Genomic DNA, 26951 nt, shown 5'->3' with positions numbered 1-26951 from the left:
GATTTTTAAACCACCAAAACCATACAACCATTTGTTCAAAACCAATCAATGTATGTAAATTTTCTCAAACATCAAATGTAACAAATAGCTAGTGTGGAATAAACCTCAGGGGGATGTTGTGCGATCAAGTTGGGCCCTTCCCTTTCGAACAAAAAGTACCTAAAAATTTTTAATTATAAAATCGTAAGCACAAAGTTTAGTGAGTTTGCCAAAATACCATATACCACACATAACATAACTGGTCTATCTCAACCTAAAATGGATTTGATTGGCCAAATAATAATGTTTGTACCCTTATAGATAAATGGGTTGATAATCGAGGAAGATGAGAGTGGCGTAAGAACCCTCAATAAGGTACGAAATCTGACTTGTTTAATATCCTTATGAATATGTTAGTTGAAGTTAATGTTGAGGGTAAATCTTGGACATTAGTATGGATGATAACTTTATTATTTAAGAGACAAGAAAACAAAATGAAGATTTGATGTTATCGGATAATGGAAAAGAAACGACGTGGAATAAGTTCATCCCCCGAAATGTAAATATTTTCTTTTGGCGCCTTTGTTGGTGATTTGTTATCATCAATGTTATTTAAGTGTAATAGGATTACTTTGTTAACTAAAAATGATATTGATAAATATTAAACAAGTAAGGAATGTGTGGAGTACACACTTGTTTAAGTTTGATCAAGTATTAAAGTATATTGTTATTTAGGGGCGAAGCCCCTGAACGCACGGGGGTCCGGGTGCAGCGCCCCTAGGAGCGGGGTCCAAGGGGCAGAGCCTCTGGCTGGGATCGAACTGCCAGGTCAGCACGGGAAAATTTTTATTTGGATTATATTGTTGTATTAAAAATGCATCAGAAAATCCAAATTTTGAATATTTGACCCGGTTTTGACTTTGCATTAATCCTTATACAAAACCCGGATTTATATCAGTTTTTACTGTTGAGAAAAACTGTTATATGATAGTTATGACAGTTTTTCAAATAAGGAAGGTTTATAACCAATTTTAGTCACTTTTCTGGTACTCACAAAATTACACCATCTCATTCTCTTTTTCTTTTCTCTCTGATTTTATCTGGATCTTGTCCAATTGAGGATTTGAGAGTACCACCCAAATACTTCGATTTGAAAGTGATTATCACAATTCTCAGATTTCCAAGTGCTACTAAACCATATTTCTAACAGTTAATGTTGAGGATAAATCTTGGACATTAGTATGGATGATAACTTTATTATTTAAGAGATAAGAAAACAAAATGAAGATTTGATGTTATCGGATAATGGAAAAGAAACGACGTGGAATAAGTTCATCCCCCGAAATGTAAATATTTTCTTTTGGCGCCTTTGTTTAGACTAGCTTCCAAATGGGCTGAATTTGACTACTAAAGGTATTGTGATGAATAATGTTTTGTCCCCTTCTTCTTGTAGCATTCAAATGGAGTCGTTGCCTCATCTTTTTGTCGAGTGTCATATTGCTAATAGAACTTGGAACGTGATTTCAAGTTGGTTAAACATGGATTTGCCTTCACATTTGAGCCCTTCGGATTTGGTTACATGGGTGGATTCGTTACAAGTTTCAAAGATAAAGAAATATGTGATTGATGCTATCATTAGGTCATGGATGATTTGGAAGTATAGAAATTTGTTGTATTTAAAGAGTCGATGAGGAGAAAAGAACTTATCATTGATTTAATTGTTGATATGTTTTTTGTGGTTTTTCAGAATTTTATTATGTGGGTATCTTAGCTCCAAAACCCTCTTTTAACTTTTTGGTATATATGAATCTTTTAGCTGTTAAAAAAAAAAAAAAATTGTTCATGTAGTCATGCTCTTTTACAACTATTCCTCTTTGATAGATGCTTAATTTTTTTTTATAAACACTAATCCAACGTTTATATATTATATTTGAAAGAGCTATCTATGGTGTCGGGTGGTTGTATATATGAACTACACGTCGACACCATAGTTTTGCTTTATTTCTGGTGGCTTGGATGCAAAAGGCTTCACAAATTGCAGGTGGAATCAATACCGATTCCAAGGTGTACCTCGGTTATTTTAGATTCGATTTAATATATAATTATATTTATTATAAAGATATAGAATACAATAATGGAGACAAATTTTGTCTTTCTCTATTTCTTTTTCCCATGTTCATCTCTCTATTCTTTCCAATTCCGTCTATTATTCCGGTCTCGACTTCCTGAGGAGACGATAGTGATATTCAATACAATATAAATAGAAGATTTCGGTTGCTATTTTGGATACAATGGTTTCCATTTAAAAGTCAATATAATCCAAAATAAGGAATATATTCTTTTTAGACGTTTATACACAACACATTTTAGCTATATATAAAAAAATTATGTTTTAAAGGATTATACGCTGCAGATATATAAAATATATATTATTATGTTATGACAAAAGAATATTATATACTAATCATCTTTATATATATATATATATATATATATATATATATATATATATATATATATATATATATATATATATATATATATATATATATATATAATTTACTAAATATTTTAATAGTATACCACCCAATATTGGAGCTTATTACATTGAAATCTAAACAACATAAATTTGTTCTTAAATCTCAAATGGTTTAAATCTAACTATTATAAATGGTTCAAAAAAAAGTTTCAGCTTTTGAAGAATAATTATATTTCTTAATGTTTTATTGCGGAGTGTTCTTCGGATTTATGAGATTTTTTTTTTCAATTTGTTTGAAAGACATGTATCCGAAATGTTTATTTCAAGTGTTTAATATCAGTGTTTTTCAACTAAATATTTGATTTTAAGCCATAATATCGTATATATTTTATATTTAAAATGTTTGTTTAACTTTTTGTTGGATTTTTGTAAAAAACTATTTTTCTTGAAATTTCAAAATTATTCATCAGATTAAATTTAAAAGTTTCTTTTTTCGTCCGAACTAGATATTTCAATCATAAATCCAAAATGTTAGTTTGAATTCATGAATGTCAGTTTGAAATATAAATTTTTTTGTCCAAAAAAATATTTTCTTCGATCTGGAATCCTCCGCTACAGAGTTGGTGATTATTTTCCAAAAACAAAAATTTTTAGTTATTTTCTTTAAATACATCTTACTCACATTATGATTAGATTATCCAATTTCCCTTAAATTTTTCCACTTAAAGGTAAAGATTTGTTTAACTTTTGGATAGGATTTAACTTTTATTTATTTAATTTGTCAAGGAAGCGTGCTTGGAGCTAATACATATATAACATATTGGTTGGGTGAGATGTTAACATGATGCATGGTTTTTGGAAACATGTTGCAAAATTTGTTGGTTGGTCATTTCAAAATGGATTCTATTAGTAGTTATGTTTGTATAAGTTTGAAAGAATTAAAAAGAAATTATTATCCCTTCTCGTTGACTTTAAGTTTGAGATTAACCAAATTTTATTTATATAACTTTTAGTAATCTGTACTTATCTTAATTTTTTATTTCTATTATATTATATTAACAAGTGTCTTTTAATAAAAGAAGACGATTAAACAGAAACCAACCACAAAATGTTACATTATTTGAAACAACCCAAAAGACTAAACATACATTATAGGAGGCAGATTTATGTTGGGTGCAGAATTGTTAATAAATAGAAAGCGCAGGGTTAAAGCTGAAAATGCGCCGTAATTTCGGTCTTCACAGGCGGATACCTGACTTCTGACCCAAAGTTTTTCCCAAAACCCAAGAAGTTAATTAGCTTCTCAAGACCCTTCCCATCGGATTTTCAAATCGCCATTTACCGCTAAATAAACAAAATTATCAATATAATTATAATTAACGGTAGAGAAAAATAGGGATGAGCGTGGGATGGAACCGGTACCGATTCGTATCGTTCTCGATTTTTCGAAAACCGAATTTGATCAAAAATCAATCCCGAGTACCGAACCGAATTAACATCACCGGTACCGGTACCAGAAATGGTATCGGTTTTCGGTACTAGTACCGGTACCGGCGGTACCGATTCCCGAATTTCATGTATTTTGAAGACCAAATACTGTCCCATATTTTTAAATTCGGTACGGTTCGTTACCGATTCCGGTACGGTATCGGTACGGGATCGAGATTTGGGAAAAACTACTCATCCCTAGAGAAAAATAACAAAACCAATCAATTTACCTAATATTTTTTTATTTAATAGTCAAATATTTGGAGTAGCTAAAAATAGTCTATAAAATCGTAGACCATCAAACACTGTCTATTGTTTCGGAAATAGTCCAATAGTTTCGTGGTGCAATATAAAAAAATTATTTTTTTCGGCCAAAACTGTAGGTGAGTAATGCTCTTAACAAAACTATTGTTTGGTGTTTGGATGAACATAAAAAACAAAGTCGTAGGTAGCAGCCATAGGAAACTCTCTTACATACCATGTGTTTCATTTAGTTCAGAACTGTGAATCAACTTAAGAGATGATGGAGACACTGACCATGGCTTATGAAGGCACTTTAGAGCTTCAGGATACAACCATCAACAACCTCAATCAGAGATATAAACATTTTTTTTCGTTTAGCAAGGTGAATCTCTAACTCAAACCTTTAACATGTTTAATTGTTTGGTGATTGATACGCACATGTTGGGAGTCATCAAGCACTCTTCTCAGTTAGTTTTAAAAATCTTGGATTTCCTTGGAAAAAGCTGGGAACATCACCTTGATGTTCTTAAAAACAATGAGAAGATTAATCTCATGTATCTCAACTCCTTGTTCGGAAATATACGAAATTACGAATAGACCAAAACTCTTCGTAAAGACATCATGAAGGACTCAAGCAACGAAAAGTCTGTAGCTTTGGTTTCTCAGAAGGAAACATTGAATCTTATCAGCGACTCGGATGACTCTGATCAGAGTGAAGTAAGTAGTGAAGAAATTACTGATGAACTTATTGTCAGCGTTGCACTTATTGACAAACATTACGAAGAAAGCAGATCAAATGGAGTTTGAGGAGCTTAGTTTTAGGGAGGCAATTCAGCAAGGAGATCCACTTCAGAGAAAAGAAACTCAGGTGACTATTTTGACTGTGGAAGACCTGACCATTTTTCCATGGATTGCAAAGAGGAGCAAGAAGCTCAAAGCCCAAAGAGTTATGAAGTCTTGTACAAGAAGTTGTTGGCCCACATGAAGAAGGAGAACATCTCTCTGCTAAAAGCCTTCATTACAAAGCAAGAGGACCGTGAAGAATAGGTGGAAGAAAAGGAAGCATATGAAGATCATGGGCTGAATGTCAAGGGTTTTATGTCTCTTATAAATGATTCCCCGGATGGTGATCTCAACATGCGTGACGTTGATACCTCTTGGGCTTACAGTTGTTGATTATGTTTCAGGTACCTCTGATGATCGCAGGAATACGAAGGCGTGATCATATAACTCCTCATATTTTATGTTTTTATGATTTGATTCTGGGATACTCTGGCATCATACTATTTTGGAAACATGTTTTTTAATAATCTTGGTTTTAAAAATGTTTTAAAAAGTTTAAATTTGACATGAATTTTATGGATGTTACAAGCTGGTATCAGAACCTTGGTTTGAGTGAATTGGAGGAAACACTCGTGTGTCTCCAGTCTTAAACTGAGGACAAGATTTAAAATGGTAATTTTTAAAATGTTTTCAAAATAATAAAGGAGGATGCAAGTATACGATCAGTCGGAACTTGTGGGTAAACCCCAAAATACTTTACGGATTATTTGATTTATGTGATATGTTAGAACAGCGTGGTAGTACTAAGCTAGGGATCTTCAGGAATTGCATGATAAAATTGCATGATGAAATGATGCATGATAGCGTAGGGACATTCCTTATATGAAATTGGCATCATTATTGTAGTTGCTTAGTGTATGTATCACGACTATACATAATTAAGATCTTATAGCCTCATAATGTTTGGTTTGGCCTTATTTCCTATTTTTGTTTGATGAAGGGTTTAGGGTAGGATCAGGCATTCAAAAGTCTTTAGGGTCTAACGTTATGTATGGTTAGCATACACGAGTGTTGCAGGGTTGGTGAAAGTTTCATGGATGGGTTGTTGGAAAGAGTCTGTCAGTTATGGGATATTTAGTCTTTCCTCTAGGATGAGGATTGAGTGCATGACATGCTTACATATAGTTTTAGGGCGTTGTGATGATACTTGAGACAAATATGAGTAGGTGTGGAAGGTAGTATAAGCTCGTACTATTGAAAGCACCGGACCCATACACGTAGCAAGGAAGTCACAACCCCTAGGGTTTTGTTAGGGGTTGGTCCCCGGATTATTATATGGAATATCTTCCTGGTTTGTTTTCAGCATGGTGGTTACTCGACGATTTGTGACTGGATCCGGGTCAGGATCAGGAGACGGCGAACAGGAGGCACCCCCAGTGCCCCAGACTATCGGCCATATGGGGCCAGACGAGATGGACACGAGGATCCGGGAGATCCTGCATGATGAGGTGGCTGCCATGTCCTGGGCTTAGTTACCGGAGTCATTTGGGTCTATCAAGACCACCATGGTGGAGTATTTCGATGATCGTTATGTAGCCCTCATTGAGGCGGCCGCCGCAGCAGCCACAACGGCTGTAACAACAGCATGGGTAGGAGCCAGTCGGGCATTCCAGTATTGGAACTTCGACAACACAAATCCCCCTACTTTTGATGGTTGTCTTGATAGACCCAAATGAACCTAGATTTAGCAAGTATGAACCTTCCCTTTTGAGTTAAACCGCATTATAAGCTTGGATTTGACATTTTAAGCCTTTAGAGTCTTACATGCACGTAAAGTTTTCAACTTTACATGATAAACCTGCCTTGGGAAGCTTGATCTATAATATGGAGCTTTTGGGTGGCTTAAAAGCATCTGAATGGAGAAAGGACTGAAGAGATTCGTCGAGTTGCATGGCCAACTTGGCGAGTCCGATGAAGATTGTCGTGAAAGAATTTATGCATGGACTCGGCTTGTCAGTAGGATGACTCGGCGAGTCAGCTAGGGTTTTCCCGACATTTGGACAGGCATGAACTCACCGGGTTGCAATAAAACTCGACGAGTTAACTAGGGATTTCACGACTTCTCAAGTTATGGAAGGACTCGACGAGTCAGTGAATTGCACTTGACGAGTCGGGTCAACATGGACTGTTGACCTTGACCATTGACATTGGCTTTGACCAAGGATTTACTAGTTGACTTTTGGGGTATTTTGGTAATTGGAAATTTATGGAAGTGGTCTTATGGCCATTATAGGTGGTGGAGTCTGTGGCTGTGATTCGAGAGTTTGAGCTTATCACGTCAGTGCGACATTTGCGAGGTGAGTTGTCCTCACCATACTAGCAGGGTCGAAGGCACCAATGTCGACCCTTTTCGGATCTGTATCCGGGTTATTGCACATTGTGCTTTACGATGTGTATCCTGGTTATGGGATGGTTTCTATGTTAGAGATCGGTTATTAGTATCTTGGTTATAGGATGGTTGCTATGATAGAGGTCGGTTAGATCGGTATCCTGGTTATAGGATGGTTGCCATGATCTGCATGTTTACTTGTTTGTATGTATGTGCATATGTTTGTTAGTTTGGGGGAAAGGGTTGAGGTAGGTATGCTGTGTGAAGTAGGCCAAGACACCCTGGGTGGACCGGGTAGACTGCAAGACTGGGCCAGGAAAATCTAGTTAAGACGAAGGCCCAACGAACGGTCCAGATAGGTTAAAGGCCCCGAGAGGGCGGTCCAAACGTACCGAAGGCTCAGAGAGCGGTCCAGATAGACGGAGGACCTGGGGAGGCGGTCCAGTCAGACTGATGGCTCATTATGCATGCTGTTTGCTTATATGTTACATGATATGGTTATATCTGTATATCGTTGGTATTTTGGGGAAACTCACTAAGCTTCGAGGTTATAGTTATTGATCATGTTTTAGGTACCTCTGATGATCGCGAGAAGGTGAATGCGTGATCGTACAACTCCTCATATTTTATGTTTTTATGATTTAATTCTGGGATACTCTGACATCATACTATTTTGGAAACATGTTTTGTAATAATATTGGTTTTTAAAGTGTTTTAAAAGGTTTAAAATTAGCATGAATTTTATGGATCTTACATAAACAACATAAATCAATCAAAGGTTTAGTCTCATTTTTGATTTTTTTGTACTACATATAATACTCATGACTTCATCTTTTCATAAAGTGAAATTTCTCACTTCCTATCTAGGGGTGAGGGAGTTGAATTTTTTATGTTGTACCAAAGAATAGGAAGTCTTAACAGAGTTGTGGCTAACTATTAGAATATTTTACTTTATCATTCTACTACAATATTTACATGTTCATTTTATTAGAACACACATCAAAACATTATATTAAAATGTTGATTACAGTTTATATTGACATTCTTTATATATTTATTTGACAACCCTTAGAGCCACTAACGATTGAGAAATCCAAGATTAAACCTATAAAACCAAATATTTGGACATTCAAGAAACCATAAATGATTCGATACCTGGAGCCAATAACAATTGAGAAATCCAAGATTAAACCCAGAAAACCAAATATTTGGACATTCAAGAAACCATAAATGATTTGATACATAGAAATAGTTTGAATATATATGAATATATAAAAATATTGTATGAATATTTATTTAAGTCATTTTAATAACGTTCTATTAGAATATATGTATAAGTGTTATAAGGTTTTTAATCTGCAAGAATATTTATGGATATATATTTAAGTAAAATTATCTACAAATATATAAGAATGTTGGTATTATTCACCTAATTATTAAATAATTTGTTATTATTCAAGAAGTTCAGACTGACAAAATATGCATTCTGTTAGAATGTTATTATGTTTCAAGAATCTCATAAACATATATTCGTGAGAATGTTTGAAATAAAAGAATTATAATATATTAAAAATAGATTTTTAAAATTAAGAGAATTAATTACCCCTTAAAATCCAATTTTTTTTTAAATGTAGTTTAATTGACTAAAATACCCTTATACTAAAACTTAAGTTATTATATGGTACATGATATTCCATTGTAATACCATAGACCTTCAAATCAAGATCGTTTATTCTATTCATCTATTGGTCTAGAATTATCCTTACAATCACACAATAGATGTGATACACGTTATAACCTAGCCCCATATATATATATATATATATATATATATATATATATATATATATATATATATATATATATATATATATATATATATATATATATATATATATACTTCTAAAATTTAAATAGTGTTCATTATGATAATTTTCATTTATTTTTGATAAAAGCTTACAAAGTGTGATTTTGGTATTAAATCGAACAAATCATTGAAAATTTTAATATTAGTGATCATAATAAAATGAATTAAATGCTAATAGATATGATCCTTATATTTTTTTATTCTATGTGGTTAAGATCCAAACCTTTAAAAAGTTGTAGATTTGGTCATTTTAAAAAAGTTTTTTTTTTTAGTTTTAATCTTTCTTCCGTTAACTTTCACAGCTTGACTGTTAACTTTTTTAAAATGCTTATTTTACCCTCATGGACCATTTCTGCAAGCAAACTACAATGACCATTTCTACATATATTCTTTTTATTTTTATTGAATTATTATATATTAATAAATACTATTTTTAATATATTATATATATATATTAATAAATATTTTTTTACTATATTATTAATTTCTTTTAACTAAAATTTTTTATTTTTTTGTTTTTAGTTAATTTTTTATTGGAGTAATTATTTTTTATTATTATATACTAAATGAATATTACTTTTAATTTAATTTATAATATTGATATCCTAATTAATATTATATTATTAGATTACTAATTTCTTTTAGTTAATTTTTTAATTCTTTTTTATTTTGGCTTAATTTTTTTATTGAAATATTACTTTAATTATATTACTATTATTATTATTATTATTATTATTATTATATAAATATTATTTTGTTGGATTATTAGTTTATTAATTTATTTATTATTAGTTCTTTTTAATTTTATTAGTTCCACCACAAAGTCGTCAAAATACACGAAAGTGTTGCCTTTCATCATCGAAAATAGTCAGGATCACCACAAAACATCTTTATCGGAGGTCGGACAGAAACCCACCAACCTTTTACAACCAATGAGGACGATAGTCACATGCGATAACACCAGTACAACTTTTAATGTTTATAGGAGTTTGTTGCGCATTGTGTATGATATGGAGGATTTCAGCGGATTGTGAAGATGTTGTCGCAGGTGGCTACCACGGATGTTGGATTGAAAAAGTTAGTAGGGTTTCGTCGGACCTCCGATGAAGGATTTTGGCGGTGATCCTAACGATTTTAGTTGATGAGAAGACGACACTTTCGCGTATTCCGATAAATTTGTAGTGAAACTAATAAAATTAACAAGAATTAATATTTTACAATAAAAATAAATTTATAATAAAATAAATAATATTTATTATATAAAAAGTAATAAATTAAAAGTAATATTTCAATAAAAAATAATTAATAAAAAAAAAGAATTAAAATAATTAACTGAAAGAAATTAATAATTTGATAATGTAGTATTTATTAAGATATAAATATTGTAAATTAAAAATAGTATTTATTAATATATAATAATCCAACAGAAAAGAATTACTCAGATAAAAAATTAACTAAAATAAATTAATAATCTAATATATTAATATTTATTAATATATAAATATTATATATTAAAATTAATTCTTATTCATATATGATAGTCCGATTAAAATATCCAATAACAAAGAAATTAAAAAAATATAATGAAAAAAATTAATAATATATCAAAACAATATTTATTAATATATAAATAAAATAGATTAAAGATGATATTTATTAATATTTAATAATTCAATAAAAAAAGAAGATATATAAAAATGATCGTTGTATTTTGGTTGTAGAAATGATTCTAAAAGTAAATAATTATTTAAAGTTAAAAGAAAAAAACAAAACAAAACAAAACTTGTTAAAATCTATATGATTTTTCAAAGATTTGGATATTAATCATATAAATGAGAAATTATAGGGATCATTATTATCTTGTGAGTATATTTGAAAAAAATTTAAAAATAATTATGAATATGACTATAAAATATGTGTAATACTTAAAATTCATCTGCTAAAAATATAAACAACAAAATGATACATTATGTATTCCATTCATCAAATTTCCCAATTTAAAAAATTCTCATTCGATCACATTCCAAGAAGACACATTTCTCAATATTTTGTTTTATAAAACCCAAAAAATAAAAGAATAAAACAAACCCCGTTCAAACAAATCGATTAGAGGGCATACTCGTCATTTCAAAAATCATAACGTTATCTTCCTTTTAGAAACCCCACATCTATTCAAATTCCAAATCTCTTTTAATACCCTTCTTGTCTCTTGCTACAGTCCCCTAATCTATAGATACACAAGTCTGTATGTATAGTTGTATACCTACAGGAACACACTTCTGCGCGTATTGCTGTGTTCACTGCAACACAATCCCCAAAACTTCTCAGCTTTTGTGAAGAAAAGCCAAAATCACAGGTTTTCTAGAGAGAGAGAGAGAGAGAGATAGAGTTTTGAGAATGGAGGTGGAAATGGAGGATGATAGTAGTAGTGGTAATATCGGTGTGGAGTTTACGTTTACAGCTGTGGAAATCGATCTAGATTACGAGTTTGAAGCTGCGCGGTTCTTTGATTTTACAAGGGAGGAGTCGACGGTAGAAGCTCGTGAAGCTGAAATGTGGTTTGAGTCCGTTGAAAGCTATCCGCCTTCGCGTAAGTTGTTGAAATCTGTATACATTGCTGTTTTATGCTTGTGCTCCGTTTTTTGTGCCTGATTATGAGTAGTTATTATAGGTTTTAGCTGATTTTTACACCGATAGATCATAAGCATTCCTGGAGATGTTCAATGTTTTTTTTATAAACATCATTTGCTGGAGATTCTCATTGTTCATGATATCGATCGTTTTGTTACACCTGTAAATAGGGGAAACAGTATCGCACCTAAGCCGAGCTGAACTTATTGAATTTTTTTTTCCAGTTCACATATACACGCTCCCTAGTGTTTGACTTTTGAGGTTACTCGTAAATTATTTAGGTCCAAAATTGATTGATTTCAAGAAAAATACCGGTAGTTACATGTAACTTTATGAAATTCCTAATCTCAGAAACTAGTTTTAGGTTAAATTTGGTAGATCATTCAGGTTAATTTCGAATTTGAAAGTATAAGGTTTGACCTAAAAAGTCTCAACATATCCATTCTTCTGCAATGACATTTGAAAAGTAATTTCACAGGGATGCACCTTGTGGTTTCGTAATCTGATCATGGAAATTTGTATAGTGTTTGCTAGTTTGGTGTAGTCACTAAATCACTGGCTCATGCAGGTCAAGCTGATGTATATATCTTGGGTTTGTGGTCCATATGATTGCAGAAAGACAAAATTTACCATTCTAACTAATAAGTGGTCCCAATCACCAGTTACTAACTTTGAGTTCTTCTCACAGATGTGGTTATTTTCTAGTTCTGGTTTACTATATGAATTGGTTGCCCTTTTTGAAATTGTATTATTGCTAGTAGTAATTTGACTTGCCAGTTTTAGTCATGATTACATCCCAAATTCATCAATGGTCAATTTATTTAGGTTTTAAAGGAAGCACATTTCTAGCCACTCTCTATCTTCTGTTAATGATGCCATTTCTTGTCTCTATATGCATCATATCTGTTCCAGATTCTTGTTCTTATAAGTTTTATAAAAATATGTATACTGCTTTCACTGTCATAGGCTCAATAGTACACAGTTTTTTGACTTCTTTACCACATTTTTTTTTTATTTCAGCATTTGCAGTTAGATTAATTTCAAGAGAGCAAAATGAAAATGCCAACATTCATACAGAATCAAAAGGTTTTAACACAAATCAGTTGGATAATGTCTCTAATGTTGTAAGAGCTCAAGAGGGTTCTTCATTGGCTTTGACCAAGACCAACACAGGTATTGACTATTGTACCCTTATTGTAAATAAGGACTAATAAGGTCAACTGATAACTATTTTACAGATGATGATGTGGCGAATGGGGGAGTTTCTTTGGACTTAAAAAGTTACTGTCTACAAACCTTCCAGAAGCAACAACCTAGAAGAAATGATAATTATAAATCTAAGACAAAATCAAATTTGAAACCAAGTTTTCCAAGAACCTCAACTTTAATGAAACCTACTGCAAGTCAATTAGCTAAACAAAATAATCATTCCAGGTATTAATTATACTGCTGAAATTGAAATTGTTCTTGTGATCATGCTTCTTAATAACTGTTAGGAATGGAAAAAGAATCAAACAAGATAAGCTTTTATTGTTTTATAAACCATAAATTTGAAAAAACTTTATATCATTGTGTGTTAGGGTTCAAAAATCGGGTAACAGTTCTATAAATGTAGAAGGTCAAGCAGCCAAAAGACAAAAGCTCGAGGGAGGCCTGTTGTGTAAGGTCAGAAATACCCTTTTATCATTGTAATGAAACATTTCTGCACACTTTTTATATTAAAGGATAAATACTTGATGCCTATAAATTTAAATTTCAGGTCACTGACACAAAGCAACAAGCTAATTTTATCCACAAGGCACCAAAAAAGGTTAACATACATATTATAAGTGGTTCATTTGATCTTGTGAATGATTTTTTAGAACTTTTTTTTTTTAGTTTTTAATTTATTTTTTTATTTTTATGGTTATATAGGAAGGTGGCATGGATAGTAAGTTGCATATTACTGTTCCTAGACCACCTGATCTTGCAACAGCTAAAAGGGCACAAAGGTCACAAAGGATAAGGTTATTATAAATCCACATCTCACTATTATTTTAAAGATTTTTTACATTTTTATATTTTTTATTTACTAACATTTAATTGAATATCTTTTGGTGTCAGGCAAAAGGGCGATACTGGAAACGAAAATGTAGCTTCAAGAGCTCATGGGTTTAGAGCCCTTCCACTCAATAGAAAAGTTTGTATTTTATTTTGTGCATAACTAACTTAATTTCTTTAAGATTTGAGTAAATTACATTTTTGGTCCCTGAGAATAGCTTATTTTTGCAATTTTGGTCCTCAACTGAGGTGCTTGTAACATTTTTTGGCCCCGGATCCAAGTAAAATGTCTATTTTGGTCCCAAAAGTGTTATAAAACCTTCAAATAAGGATCAAAATTGCAAGGAAAACTTTTGGGGACCAAAACTGAAAAAATCAGCTATACTCAGGGACCAAATATGTAATTTACTCTTAAAATAATGTTATTGAAGTGTACTGTGAATTTAAGCATCACACTGACAGCATGTTGTTTGTGTACATTGTTTTCGTTGATATTTCACAAAACAAAAAGATTAAAATTTTTTTTGTATATTTTAAGGTTATGTTTTTATATATTTAATTGATCACGTGCAGATTTTTGAGACACCTTCATTGTTACAACAGAAAAGAAGCACTCCTCAGCTACCAGAATTTCAAGTATGCTGATAATTAATCTTCTAATATTTAATTAATTAATTTATTTTTGTGGCAATATTATATTTTATATTTTTACCAGGAATTTCACTTGAAGACAACAGAGAGAGCTGCACAAAACACTGCTGCAGTTCCATCAACTTCATCATACTGCAACAACATAAAGGTTGAAAGCACATCATATCTTAAATTTTTATATTTGAATAAAAAAAAAAGAATAATTAAAAATATAAAAATGATGTAATTTAAAAAGTTGTGTATTAATATTATAAAGGTACCACAGAAGCCTAGATTTTCCTTTGCGACAGAAAGTAAACAAGAAGATTGTGAAACAATTTCAAGATTTAAAGCATTACCTCTCAACAAAAAAGTAATTATTTTTATTTCTATATAATACAATTATTCAAATAATTAAAAAAATAATGCGTAATTTTTTTGAATGTAGATATTTTCAAGTAAAGGAGATCTAGGAGTTTTTAGAAGTAGCAAGAGGGAGACAACAGTAGCTATGGTAGTAGTTTCTCATAATACAATTCCACTTTTCAATTATTTCTTCCTTTAATAATATCATAAAAAATTCCATTTTTTTAAAATATTTTTTCAGGAATTTAATTTTCAAACTGAAAAAAGAGCTCAAAATGCCCCACCAATTGATCTCTTTAACAAGGTATGAACCCGAAACCCTAAACCCTAAACCCTTAACCTTAAACCCTAAACCTTGAATCTAACATTTAAATTTTATTTTTTGTAATTTGCAGCTCACATTGGATTCTGGTTCTGAATTGAATAGGCCTAGGCCTAGGACTAGACATCAGTCTATTTTTATGAAGGTTATTTTCGATCCCCATTTATAACACCATAATTAATTAAATTTGGATTTTTGTTTTTAAACTATAAATATTTTATTTATTTATGTATATACATTTTTACTAAATTTTGTATTATTTTGGCACAAGGGTTCAAAAGAAAACAGAGTATGCTCCTTTCAACAACAAAGTGAGATAGTAAACCACAGAATGACATCATCAAAACAAGTTCATTTTGACAGCAATTCAGCTATCACTGAAGGCATTACTCCATTATCAACAATTAGCAGGTGAACATGAAAAAAAATGCACATAAAATTGTTGTGAATTTATAGGTATCGGATGTTAATTGTTATATAATTTGGAACAGAAATTTGGGGATTCGTTAACATGACGATTGATGATCGAAAACCAACCATGTCATTGATGGAAGAAGAAAAAGATTATGATCACGTGTTAATAAAATGTAAGAAAAACCAAAGATGTACAGCTTTTGTTGGTTTCTTTCTAGTTTAAAAAAATATAAAAAATGATTTGAGAGCATATTTTGTCTCAAAAAAGAAAGAAAAATAAAGTGGAATTAACTTTGCATTCAGACAAAAACCAAGAGGACTAGAATTAAAATGCTAACACAAGAATTGACCACACTTGGTCCTTTGGGACATTTTAATTAATTTGATGTACTGAAAGAAGACTGACTTATTTCTTGAGTCTGACATGGCATTCAAGAATATGACTTTCGTATTTTTTTTAAAAAAAATTTATTCCTCAATAAACTCAATAAGATTGGCGTTGTAATGTTTGTAGTCTTTCTAATCATACTCAGATGATCATTTTGTAGTACTTTTGCCGGCGAGTTTATGTGGATGTATTTTTAGGAAAATGAACAATCCACATATATTGAAGTACAAGAAAAGGTACACATGATATTTATGTGATGATTCACGTGATCAATGAGAATATGAGATGGTGTAACTTTCATATAGAAGATTAACCAGAGATGGAGAAAGTGTTTTACTGATAATATAGTTGAGGTTTATAATAACAAGAGTTGGTTATATATAGAGATTTCGGGTCTAAAATTCCTTACTAACCAAGTCCATATAATGGGAGCATAGTTTCATAATCCGTACTTTAAGAAATGATATTCGTTCCCAAATACTCAACATTTTTCGTCCTACCATTTTCACTTTATACGAGTCTAGACTATCAAATATTTCATACATTTGGATGTAATGCTATCTAACTTTAGGAGCCACCTTTCATGAAATCACACTTTATTATTCAAATCTCCCCTAAACTGACTCTAACAAAGACGATGTGTTAGGGAGAATGGAGTATTGCAGGAAGGTACCATTGATACCTACCTCTAAGTTGTGATTCCCTCACCAATGGATCACGGTTGGTAGGGTGATATGTGGGTTAAGCAACCTGTTCAACCATTAAATCCATGATTACTTGTACCTTTTGTTTCAAGACTTGCATCAAAATAATTTTATATGTTTTTAAATTAGTTTGTATATTTTTAATATTTTGTAAATTAGTTTTGTATAATTTTTATTAGTTTGTATTTATTTTAAAATTAAAAATTGAGTGAGTCGGAAAATATATAATTTTTATGTGTTGTTGGTTGAGAAAGATGGAAGAGAGATGATAAAGAAAAGATGTCGTAGAGCTGATATGACAGTTAGTTGGTAGGGAAGGATTACCTCCACCATGTTCACCTGCCTGTGAGCGGGTTCTAAGCTAGTATTTTCATCCCTGTTGTATATTGTGTACTAGGTGTGAGACCCATGTATTACATGGGTTTAATTAAAAAAAAACAAATATAAAATTTTAACAATTTGAAAAGTTTGAATTTATAAGAAAAATGAGAAAATTTTGAATTATTAAAATTAATGAGACTTTAATGTATTGAATACATTATATATATTATAAACTCTTTTTTAATAAATACTATATATATATATATATATATATATATATATATATATATATATATATATATATATATATATATATATATATATATATATATATATGTTACCTTACACATTAAACATGGAATTTTAATTTAATAAAATGAAAAATACAATAAAATGACAAATGGAAAATAGAAAATTTAAAAAATCTAAAAAATACCATGTGTCCAAATGAATGAGAAGAGGACAAATGGTAAAAAAAAAACCTTTATTTATTAAGGATGATTAAGACTTATATATAATGTTAAACATTGTGTATACCATGATATGAAAATGGAGGGAGTGAATGAAGTGTGATTGACATGACACAAAATGACAACCGATCAAAAAATAAACAATGGATGCCCTAATGCCATTAATCGTGACTCCCTTTTTGTTCAACTAACCATCCTATTACCTACATTTTTTAATCTCGTTTCTATCTCATATATATTAACTTCTCTCTTACATGATACTTATTAGAAAATATGGGGTGAAACATGGTAAAATTGACTATTAATTTTCGGACATATGATGGAGCATGACTATTATGCACGTTTGCAATTTGCATACACTACATGGCTTGTATTAGATAACAGTCTAAAATAAATTCCAATTCCACCAAATCGCCAAGGTAGAATAGCAACATTGGGCCACCTTGATGATAGTAATAGCACCATCATTACTATGTTAGAAAAGCTTATTAGATTTCAAGTTAATTTTACTAATCCTGACTCAACAACATTAGGCTCAAAACTAAAACACAAACATGTCAAAAGTTAATATTGGTATTAATATAAAAATTATAGTATTGATATGATTATTTACACAAAATCCAACAAGATCAAGAAACTTGAGCTTCACAAGTGAGGAGCAATAGGTCATACATCTTTAAAGTTTAATCTTAATCCAGATCACAAACCTCTTCAAAATCTGACCTTTTTAGCTTCTAAATTGTCAACTCTTTCTGCTTGTGGTGTATCACTCATTTAAGTCATAAGCTATGACCAATAACTTCTTTTTCACAACACATCAAAAACCAAACTCAGCTTAACGTATATGTGTTCTTCCAAAAGATGATGCTCCAATTGCACTCTCATTGTTCTGCATTCATAAATTCAATTACCAATTTTGTCATTATAAATAGTAGTACTAATTATATGCTTACATGGGTGGTTTCTCATACAATCAATTCATGTAATTTTAAACTTGAATTCAAGTCTTTTTGACTCAAAAAGTCAAAGTGTCAAAATGTTAAAACTTACCTGAGATTTAGGAGAAGGAAATGCATTCCAAAATCTAAGTGTTTCATCTCCAGCTCCAGTCACAATCGTCTGCATAACCAGTTAAAATTTTAAAACCATTAAACAATCTGTCAACTGTATTTAAACAACTTCAAATGAATTCTTTTCAAATTAACAATTAATCATATCATTATATATCATATAAGATTACCTGTCCATCAGGTGAGATTGCAAGGTAAAGAACTCTGTATGTATGTCCAGTAAGAGTAGCCAACTGCAATTCCATTCAAGATTCACATTTATACACACCCTTTTTCACAAAAAAGTCAAACTTCCAATTTTAGAGAAAAAGTCAAACCCAGATGAAAAAGATGATACCTTTGACATATTAGGGTACTTCCAGACTATAATTTGATTCTGAGAGTATCCATGTGTGCTCACAAGTTCATTCCCATTCTTAGACCACACAAGATTACACACCTGACAAAATAACAACCACCCTTTTATTGGATTCAAGAAAAGATTTAAAAAAGTACAAATCTTGCATCTGTTTTTGTAAAAAAAGAAATGTTAGATTTACCTGACTACCGGTATCCACACAGCTCAGGTGAGAATTGGTGGTTGTGTTCCAAAATCTGATACACCGGTCAGCAGTGCCGCCACCGGAAGCCAAAAGTCCATAAAGATGTGGGGACCACGCAATTGCTTTCACAGCAGCGGTGTGTTCACAGTATTTCAAAACAGGTTGTGTTGAATGTTGATTCCAAACAAAAAGCTAAACACAAGAAAGATTAATTACATTAATTCTCAACTGTGTATTATAAAAAAAAAAGATTGTTATTTTGTGGAAAGTGATTATAAGTGCATACATACCCGATTATCGTTTCCCCCTGATGCTAATTCGCGATTATCATAAGACCATTTGAGTCCACACACTTCTGATTTATGACCATTTAACTTACTAACAAAATCTTGTTCTACACGTGGGTCCCGTTGAAGAACACTTTTATCACGGCTTCCTGAAGATAACATGGATGAATTCCAAGCCAAGGCTCCAACACGTGATCTGTGTCCTTCCATGGTTCTAACTTTCTTGCATCCAAACACATCCCATATCTGAATTCAGAAACTTGGTTAGGTTTTTGTAAAGAAAGTAGATTTTATATAATAAAATTGAATAAGATTAATATAACATTACCTGGACTTCTCCATTGCTAGTTCCAACTGCAAGAGTTGTTCCTTGTTGTGACCACCCAACTGAACAGACTGTTTCATCAATGCCCAAATCACATAATTTTGTAACCTGTTTTTTCATGGAGTTTTAGCTTTGAATGTTGATTTAGATGATCATGAAAGCATAAGTCAAAAGAGTTGATGATTTTGGTCAATTTACCTTACTACTAGAGGCATTCCATAAGTAAACACAATTGCTCAATCCCACAGCCAAGATATTATGAGAAGACCAATCCACAAGATTTAGGTAAAAATCATCTTGCAATGCTGGTGCATCTAGAACCTAAAATCAAATGATTAGGAGCCAATGTGAGCTTCTAGTACTAAAATATCCAAATGATTAGAACCCAATGTCATCAAGTTAACACAGATTTAGAGTGATTGGCTGGAGTACTGACCTTATAGGGAGATCTGGGAACAATTCGTCGAGCTTTAGCAGGTCGATGACTAACCCCAGGCAACTCATTATCAAATCCAAACGGAGACAGCGAATGCAACGATTGCCTAGTCTCACTCTTGAAGCGAAAAATATTCCGGTTTACTGGAGTAGTAGTAGTCACTGGAGAGTTCTTCTTATCAGGTGTACTGGGAGGAACGAATCCCAGATCCGACCCAAACAATGCCTTTCTCAAAAGGGAAGTGTAGGCGGCTGATGAAGAAGAAGTGTCGTTCTCAGCGCCTCCGTCGGACGGTGGCGGAGTAGACAAGCCAAATAGGGCGAAATTTGATGCGGATCGAGAGGGGATAAATCGATCACTGTAGATGGTGCGTGATGGAGATGGGTGGTAATAATTTAGAGAAGATGGGGTTGTGGGTTTTGGTGATGGGATTTGACAATGAGATGAAGATTCATCGTTCATCTTGGAGTTGAGTTTGTGGGATTGTTGATCGATCGTAATCGAAAGCGGCAGGCTATTTACCCGGGAATGGTAGACGGGTAGGAAAATTGCCGCGGAAAACAACAAACCATGGCGACTTATCTGCCCGGCTGCCCGACGTTTACTTGTTGGAAGGATTCCAGAAAAGGGTATATAATATTATTAATGTTTTTTGTTATTTTTAAAATTATTTATGTTATTATGATTTTACAATAAATTTACTCGTATCTCCGATACATATTTGTATATTTTACGCTTTATATAACTCTGGATAACATTTTTTGGTAATGGAACTTTCCTAATGAGTGTTTTTGGGCCGGTTTTCGCGCAACGTCTCATGCTCTGGAGTTACTACAGATGAATCCCTATGGTCACAGAGATTGAGTAGTGTCAGGATTTAAATATGGGTCAATATGTTATCCACCATATATTCTATATGTTTTACCAAGTCACTACAACCCAAATGGTTAACTCTAAGTAAATTACAAGAATCATCATGTGGTTTTAAGTAATTTGTATGTTCCGTCTATTTTTTTTTTATTTTTTATTTTTTAAATTTGTATAGTTGTTATAAGACCATCTGAAACACCGTCCACGAAACGGCCTGTGGTCCGTACACACCACCCCGACCTATTGTTGTCAGGTTTTTGTGGTGGGGAAGACGATGTGAGTGTTTGGAGAATTCGACCGTTTGACTAGCTGTTCCAATGACCAATTTTTTATTTTTTTCACACAACAATTTTACCTATAAATAGCTTACTTTACAACCTCATTTTTACACCATTATTTTCTTTCTCTGTTACACAATTACACATAACCTTTTTACAACAAAAAAAGCATGATCATAATCAAAATACCCCCCCAAACTATCAAAACTGCAAACCCGATAACGATTTTATGTTAGATACAATTCTCCGCCAATTCCCGACCATTGAATCACCACAAGGTGGTTTTGTGAATTTGCTCTAAATCAGTTCCCATATTCAAAAAACATCACTTTTCCAACAACAATTCCAACCTTTTCCGGCCTATCAACAATAATTCCAATAATATCAACAATTCCAACCACAAGCGTCACAACCCCCTCATTCACCAGATTTTGTTTCGGAAGAGCAACCTTCACCCCCACCACCAAAACCCAAAAAGGAAAAAACAACTCGACTTGAACCAATACACTCGAAAGAGTACCATGGACAAAATAGGAAGAAAATAAGTTAGCAGATGCATGGGTATCGGCTTCCCAAGACCTAATTGAAGGAGATTCACAAACCTATACTTGTTAACGAGAGAAAGTTTGAAGTGTGTTCTATGAGTTAGTGGGAGGTGAAACTTAAAATCTCGACCAAATTAGCTCGAAATAGCACGATTTGCGACTAAAATGCATCGAATTTGGAAGAAATTACAACAATCTAAAAAAATTACACAAAAGTAGGTCAAACGATTTCGATGTCTTTAAGGAGACGTTGGATCAATTTGAAAAAACAACACCAACCTGCAAAGGGTTTCCATATGTGAAACTGTGACTAAAATTGAAAGATGTTCCAAAATGGAAAGAGCAAATGGAAGGAACTTCACAAGTGAACACAAAGAGTTTAAAATACTTGATGAACACATTGAGTTCAAAAACACCAATTGAACACATAGAGTTCAAAAACACCAATTGAACACATAGAGTTCAAAAATACCTAATGAACACATTGAATTAACAAATACTTATTATTTCGTCTCACATCAACTATTTCATCTTCCCATGTTCTACCCAACATATTTGTAGATGCAAACACATATATAGTTTAAATATTTTAAAACCTGTATAAAACATTATTTCAACATCCATATCAAGTAAACAAACAATGTATAAACACAACACGTACTTCATAGCAAATACTTCATATCTACGTGTTAGAAGAAAGTAACTACACACTCACTTGATAATACGATGATCGAACAACACTACGACTCTAAATGTAGAATTCTTCCGTGAAACTGGGATGCTTCATTGAAAATCGGGCCTCTTGTGGGCAGAGTTTCGGCTCGGAAACCTTACTTCCCGGGATCTTCGGGGCTTTGGGACTTGCTTCAGGTGTCGGGATTGATACCGAGGCTTCGGGGATATAGCTTGCACATAAAATGAGGTAATACGGGTGAGAGGGAAGAAATTTGGCAACCAAACTCGACTGTCCTTGTGATCTATTTATAGGGTGAATCTGGTCTCGAACGCAACACGTTCCTTGAATGAACGCGACGCGTTCCGTGGACGAACGCAGTGCGTTTTGCCATGCATCATGGCTTACGAACTTCGGACTTGACATGCGACGGGACAAGCTATGGGCTCCGAACGCGGGGCATTCCCCATTTGAGCGCGGGGTGTTCCCCCTTTGGTAAGCGTGCCTCATACTTCAGAAGTTTATATCTTTCGCACACGAGTTCCGTTTTCGACGTTCTTTATATCCACGCAAATATGAGATTATGCTCTATAACTCTCGTTTAGACTCCATCATCAAATTTTGATTTTATTTTTATTATATTATTTTTAGTAGGCCGGGACAGGAAAACTCCATTAGAAATTCATAACTTCTTTATCTGACGTCCGTTTTCGTCTGTCTTTCTTCCGTTGCACTATTATCGTTGAGATCTTTGATTCTCGTTTAGATTGTTTCGGCTACAAACCAATCGATCTCATATTCGAACTTTGGGTTGCATACCGCTAAGCTAAAACTTAGAAAAATCATAACTTCCTCATACAAAGTAAGATTTAGACGTTATTTTTATGCACGCTCTCAGTTTAACGTATTTTATGACTTTCATTTAGATCGCTAAGGCCAAATATCGATCTATCGTAAATTCACTATTTACGTCGTGCTGTGTCGTGCCGGTTCTGTCACGAAATTTCGACATGTTATAACTTCTTTGTTATAACTTAGATTTTGGTATTCTTTATATATTCGGAATCTTTGTCACGACTGCTACAACTTAGTTAAGATTACTCCATCTTAATAATCTTCCATTAGAAAGTCATTTTCGACGCTTATCGTCTCTAAATTAACTAGCCTGAATCTACGGGCGTTACAATTATCTCCCCCTTAGGATGATTACATCTTGGAATCATCAACGAAATAGGACTTGTATAATGATTCCATACATTATCTCTTCAGCCTAGGTAATAACCGTAACTTCTATCTTTCCTCGAAAGAGTATCTAACTCTTGGACTTCTCGAGAGCAGGTAGTGCTCAATCCTGCATCTGCTCTTCATACTATGTTGGATTTTCAATCGTAACCTTCGAGTTACAAAATAAATCCTTATTAAGGACTCCTTCTTCTTTTTCTTAGGATAAGTACTTTCCTTTATCTATTGTAACAGACTGATGGGTCATGTTTTAACGACCTCTCATCGTATGAAGCAACGTTTAGACTCAAGTCTCTTATAGTCAAATTCCAGAATGGAATATAACTTCCCTCATATTCTAATGTGATATAATCATATTTTAGCATGTAACATCTCTAGCTACAAACTTCTTTATCAACGAGCGTGATGCTATCGGTCGCATTGATTTCAATCTTCTGACCTCAGTTAGATGCTACATCGAACTTGGTTCTCCGAACCACGTAACAAACTCATCGTAGTCAGACTCAATTTGATATGACCACAAGGTTTAGAATAACATCCATCTTACTAGTCATTACCGAAACAATGGTAATGACATACTTGAATAAAACGGAACCAATTACTAGCTTCTTGGTAACCTTGTGACTTTCCCTGATCCAAGTGTGAGTCCTGTGATTTCGGTGGTATAGGCCTCTACTACCATTCACACCTACTCATATGCGTCTCATGTATTGTCTCGCAATTAAACCAAGTCACCATACAACAACACAAATCACACAATTATCCAACACATCAGATATTAACACCATAGATATCACATAGACATCCAAACCATAAATATCACATAGATATCAAAACCAGAGTTTATATTATATCTTGAAACGATTACACAAAGGTTCACGTTCACCCTACACTATGCCGCTAATAGGCTACACTTCCAGTTACTAGCCATATCTTAATACGAAGTTTTCATCCTTTCAGTTTTCGAGCTCGAAGGAGTGAGCAGACTTGGGACCCCAAGATCAGGTTGTGTTCTAGCTTGGGTCAGTTAGTCGCAGGGGTTGGCGATAATATTTCAGCGCTGGTGAGCATAGGTTGGTCGATGTGTAATGAGTATATTGTAAGGCGTACACGATTACCGTTCCGACCCATAGGATTTAAGATCTGATTCACCTTGGATCTCTTGCATCTGACGATAAGGATTGATTGTGAAATCTATTGGACTCCTGGGGATTGGAGACTATGTCTTGGGAGTAGTTTGTGGCCGGTTTAAGGCAAAGGTTGTTCAACTATTGCAGGTCAGTTATGGATGATCGAGCTGGTGAGTGAGTTAGGGTGCGAGACCCAGAATGATATGATTTCTAGAGCCGAGAGCGGGAGATTTGTTGGAGCACTTTAGGAGGAAGGGTATTATATGGGAGGTTTGTGGACAGGGCCCCACATGATGGTTATTCAGCATTGTCAGGATTCAATGGTTTTAGGAACCGTTATTGACTGGCAGGGGAAAGCGCCAAGGGAAGTAGCTCATTATTAATACATTAGTTGGAGCATTTATTTTGGACTTTAAGATTTGGGTGTGGGATCATTCGAGCTTTAGGGATTGTTGGTTTCCATGGGATTTAGGAAGTGTTCATCTAGTTATTAGAAGCGTGTGATCATTTCGGGTTCGCTAGTAAAGGAGTACTAATTGGAAAGGTCTGGTTGTCATTAGGTCGATCGTTGGAAAGTGACAAAGAGTGGGAATTCTCAAATTTTCATGTATTGTGAAGACTTAGTTGAATCTAAGTGGGGGAGAATCGTCTCGGAACGCAGAAGCAGGATCAATTTTGACACTGGGAAAAGTTTCGCGTCGTTTTTAGGAAGGAAGACAATCCTAGTGGCTGCTTGGTTAGAGTGTTGTGTGAGTTGGGAGTTCGGTAAAACTCCCCAACATGTGAATCGCGTTTTCTCGGTGCTTGATAGCAGAACTTGGGGGAAATCAGGTTGAGATTCTAGCCATGAATTAAGTTAAGTGGTGTGTTAGGTCGAGCGCGTGTTCGACCAGTATGGAAAGTGTTTTAAGACTGTGGGGGTAGCCGTAGCATTCACTAGCAATTAGTTGGTATGGAAAGTGTTGTAAGATTGCGGGGGTAGCCGTAGCATTCACTAGAAGCAAATAGTATGAGAAGTGATGTAAGTCGGTGGGTGTAGCCACAACATTTGCTAGGTTGGTAGATAGTATGAGCGCGTTGCTAGGACGAGGAAAGAACGGTAGTACCCACCAGTTCAGGTGCATCAGTGAGGATATGGAAATCCACGGATTGGTTTATAGGTTTCCCCAGAGGGATTAGACCTAGTTAAGCCAGTGATAAGACTGTAGGAACATCACTACAGTTATGAGATCAAGGAAGCAATGGATTGCTTAAGGTTGTTTGTAATGTAAGGCTACTAGTGGTCATGTAGTAATCGTTTTGGTTGTGAATTTGGTAATGATGGGATACGACACATGGATCTGATCAGTTGGATCAAGGGGTTGTTAGAGTCGCAATGGCATGATAACTAGTGGCAACTAGTTCTAGGGAAGGATTTCGTTTGGAAGTCGTGTAAGGCAACTATGTAGGAGTTCTTTAGCTCTGTGACCGATCCATAACACGGTATGATAGATGATTGGTGAGCGAATTGAGACCAAGGAGGTCTCGATAGATCTTGGAAAGCCGCCATGTGGCAACATACTGCTTCAGGAAAATTAGTGTTCAGACAGTTTTCGTGTTTATGGAAGTATTGGCAAATTGGGCCTTCAGGTGTATGAGAAGTATCTAGGTGATGGAACCCCCAGGTATCAGAGGTTGAATAATTAGATGAAAGACAAGTGAATTGGGCTTAACAATAATAATTTGGTATGAGAGGCCTGTTAGGGTGCCAGACCATCTCGAGACTACATATTTTGGCTTGGGTAATGTGATCCTAATGTAGGAAATTCGACAATTTTCAGGTTTTAAAACCATGTTAGGGTTGGTTTTGATTTCCTTGGAAAGGCTAGAGTTTTGCTCGAGATTGTGACCACATAGCTCAAGTTGTTTGGCGTGTAAGGAATGATAAGAAACGATTTCGAGGACGAAATCAAATTTAAGTGGGGGAGAGTTGTAACATCCTGTTTAAAATAGGATAATTAATGATAAACCCGGAACCTCGAGAAGTAATTTTATTATTA

General features: G+C 33.5%; 2 protein-coding genes across 4 annotated transcripts; one reads left to right on the top strand and one right to left on the bottom strand.

The window, feature by feature from the left end:
* The first annotated feature begins 11402 nt into the window (after positions 1–11402).
* On the top strand, positions 11403–15881 carry LOC144999582 (Cell cycle regulated microtubule associated protein). 3 transcript variants are annotated; one of them, XR_013660913.1, is made up of 15 exons: positions 11403–11818; positions 12880–13032; positions 13098–13293; positions 13440–13524; positions 13619–13669; positions 13774–13865; positions 13963–14038; positions 14473–14535; positions 14615–14698; positions 14807–14902; positions 14978–15043; positions 15137–15199; positions 15291–15362; positions 15499–15628; positions 15709–15881. XR_013660913.1 is itself a non-coding variant. In XM_078958715.1 (15 exons), the coding sequence occupies exons 1-15, from the start codon at positions 11626–11628 to the stop codon at positions 15725–15727; spliced, it is 1449 nt and encodes a 482-aa protein (XP_078814841.1). In that variant the 5' UTR covers positions 11406–11625; the 3' UTR covers positions 15728–15881. The 3 variants fall into 3 exon arrangements, 2 of the variants coding, with proteins under 2 accessions (XP_078814842.1, XP_078814841.1); XM_078958715.1 differs by having other exon boundaries at positions 11406–11818; positions 15489–15628; XM_078958716.1 differs by lacking the exon at positions 14807–14902 and having other exon boundaries at positions 11404–11818; positions 15489–15628.
* A 2188-nt stretch (positions 15882–18069) lies between these two features.
* LOC145002010 (B-type cell cycle switch protein ccs52A-like) lies at positions 18070–20764 on the bottom strand. Its single transcript, XM_078961328.1, has 9 exons — positions 20175–20764; positions 19937–20059; positions 19742–19846; positions 19417–19659; positions 19124–19318; positions 18922–19023; positions 18755–18817; positions 18565–18633; positions 18070–18403 (listed from the first exon to the last, which is right to left on the bottom strand). The coding sequence occupies exons 1-9, from the start codon at positions 20634–20636 to the stop codon at positions 18350–18352; spliced, it is 1416 nt and encodes a 471-aa protein (XP_078817454.1). The 5' UTR covers positions 20637–20764; the 3' UTR covers positions 18070–18349.
* Between the last annotated feature and the right edge of the window lie 6187 nt (positions 20765–26951).

This window comes from Lactuca saligna, chromosome 6, assembly GCF_052625555.1.
Source record: "Lactuca saligna cultivar CGN05327 chromosome 6, ASM5262555v1, whole genome shotgun sequence".
NCBI classification, from domain to species: Eukaryota; Viridiplantae; Streptophyta; class Magnoliopsida; order Asterales; family Asteraceae; genus Lactuca; species Lactuca saligna.
Note: the sequence above shows the minus strand (reverse complement) of the source record. Positions and strands in the feature narration are given on the sequence as shown.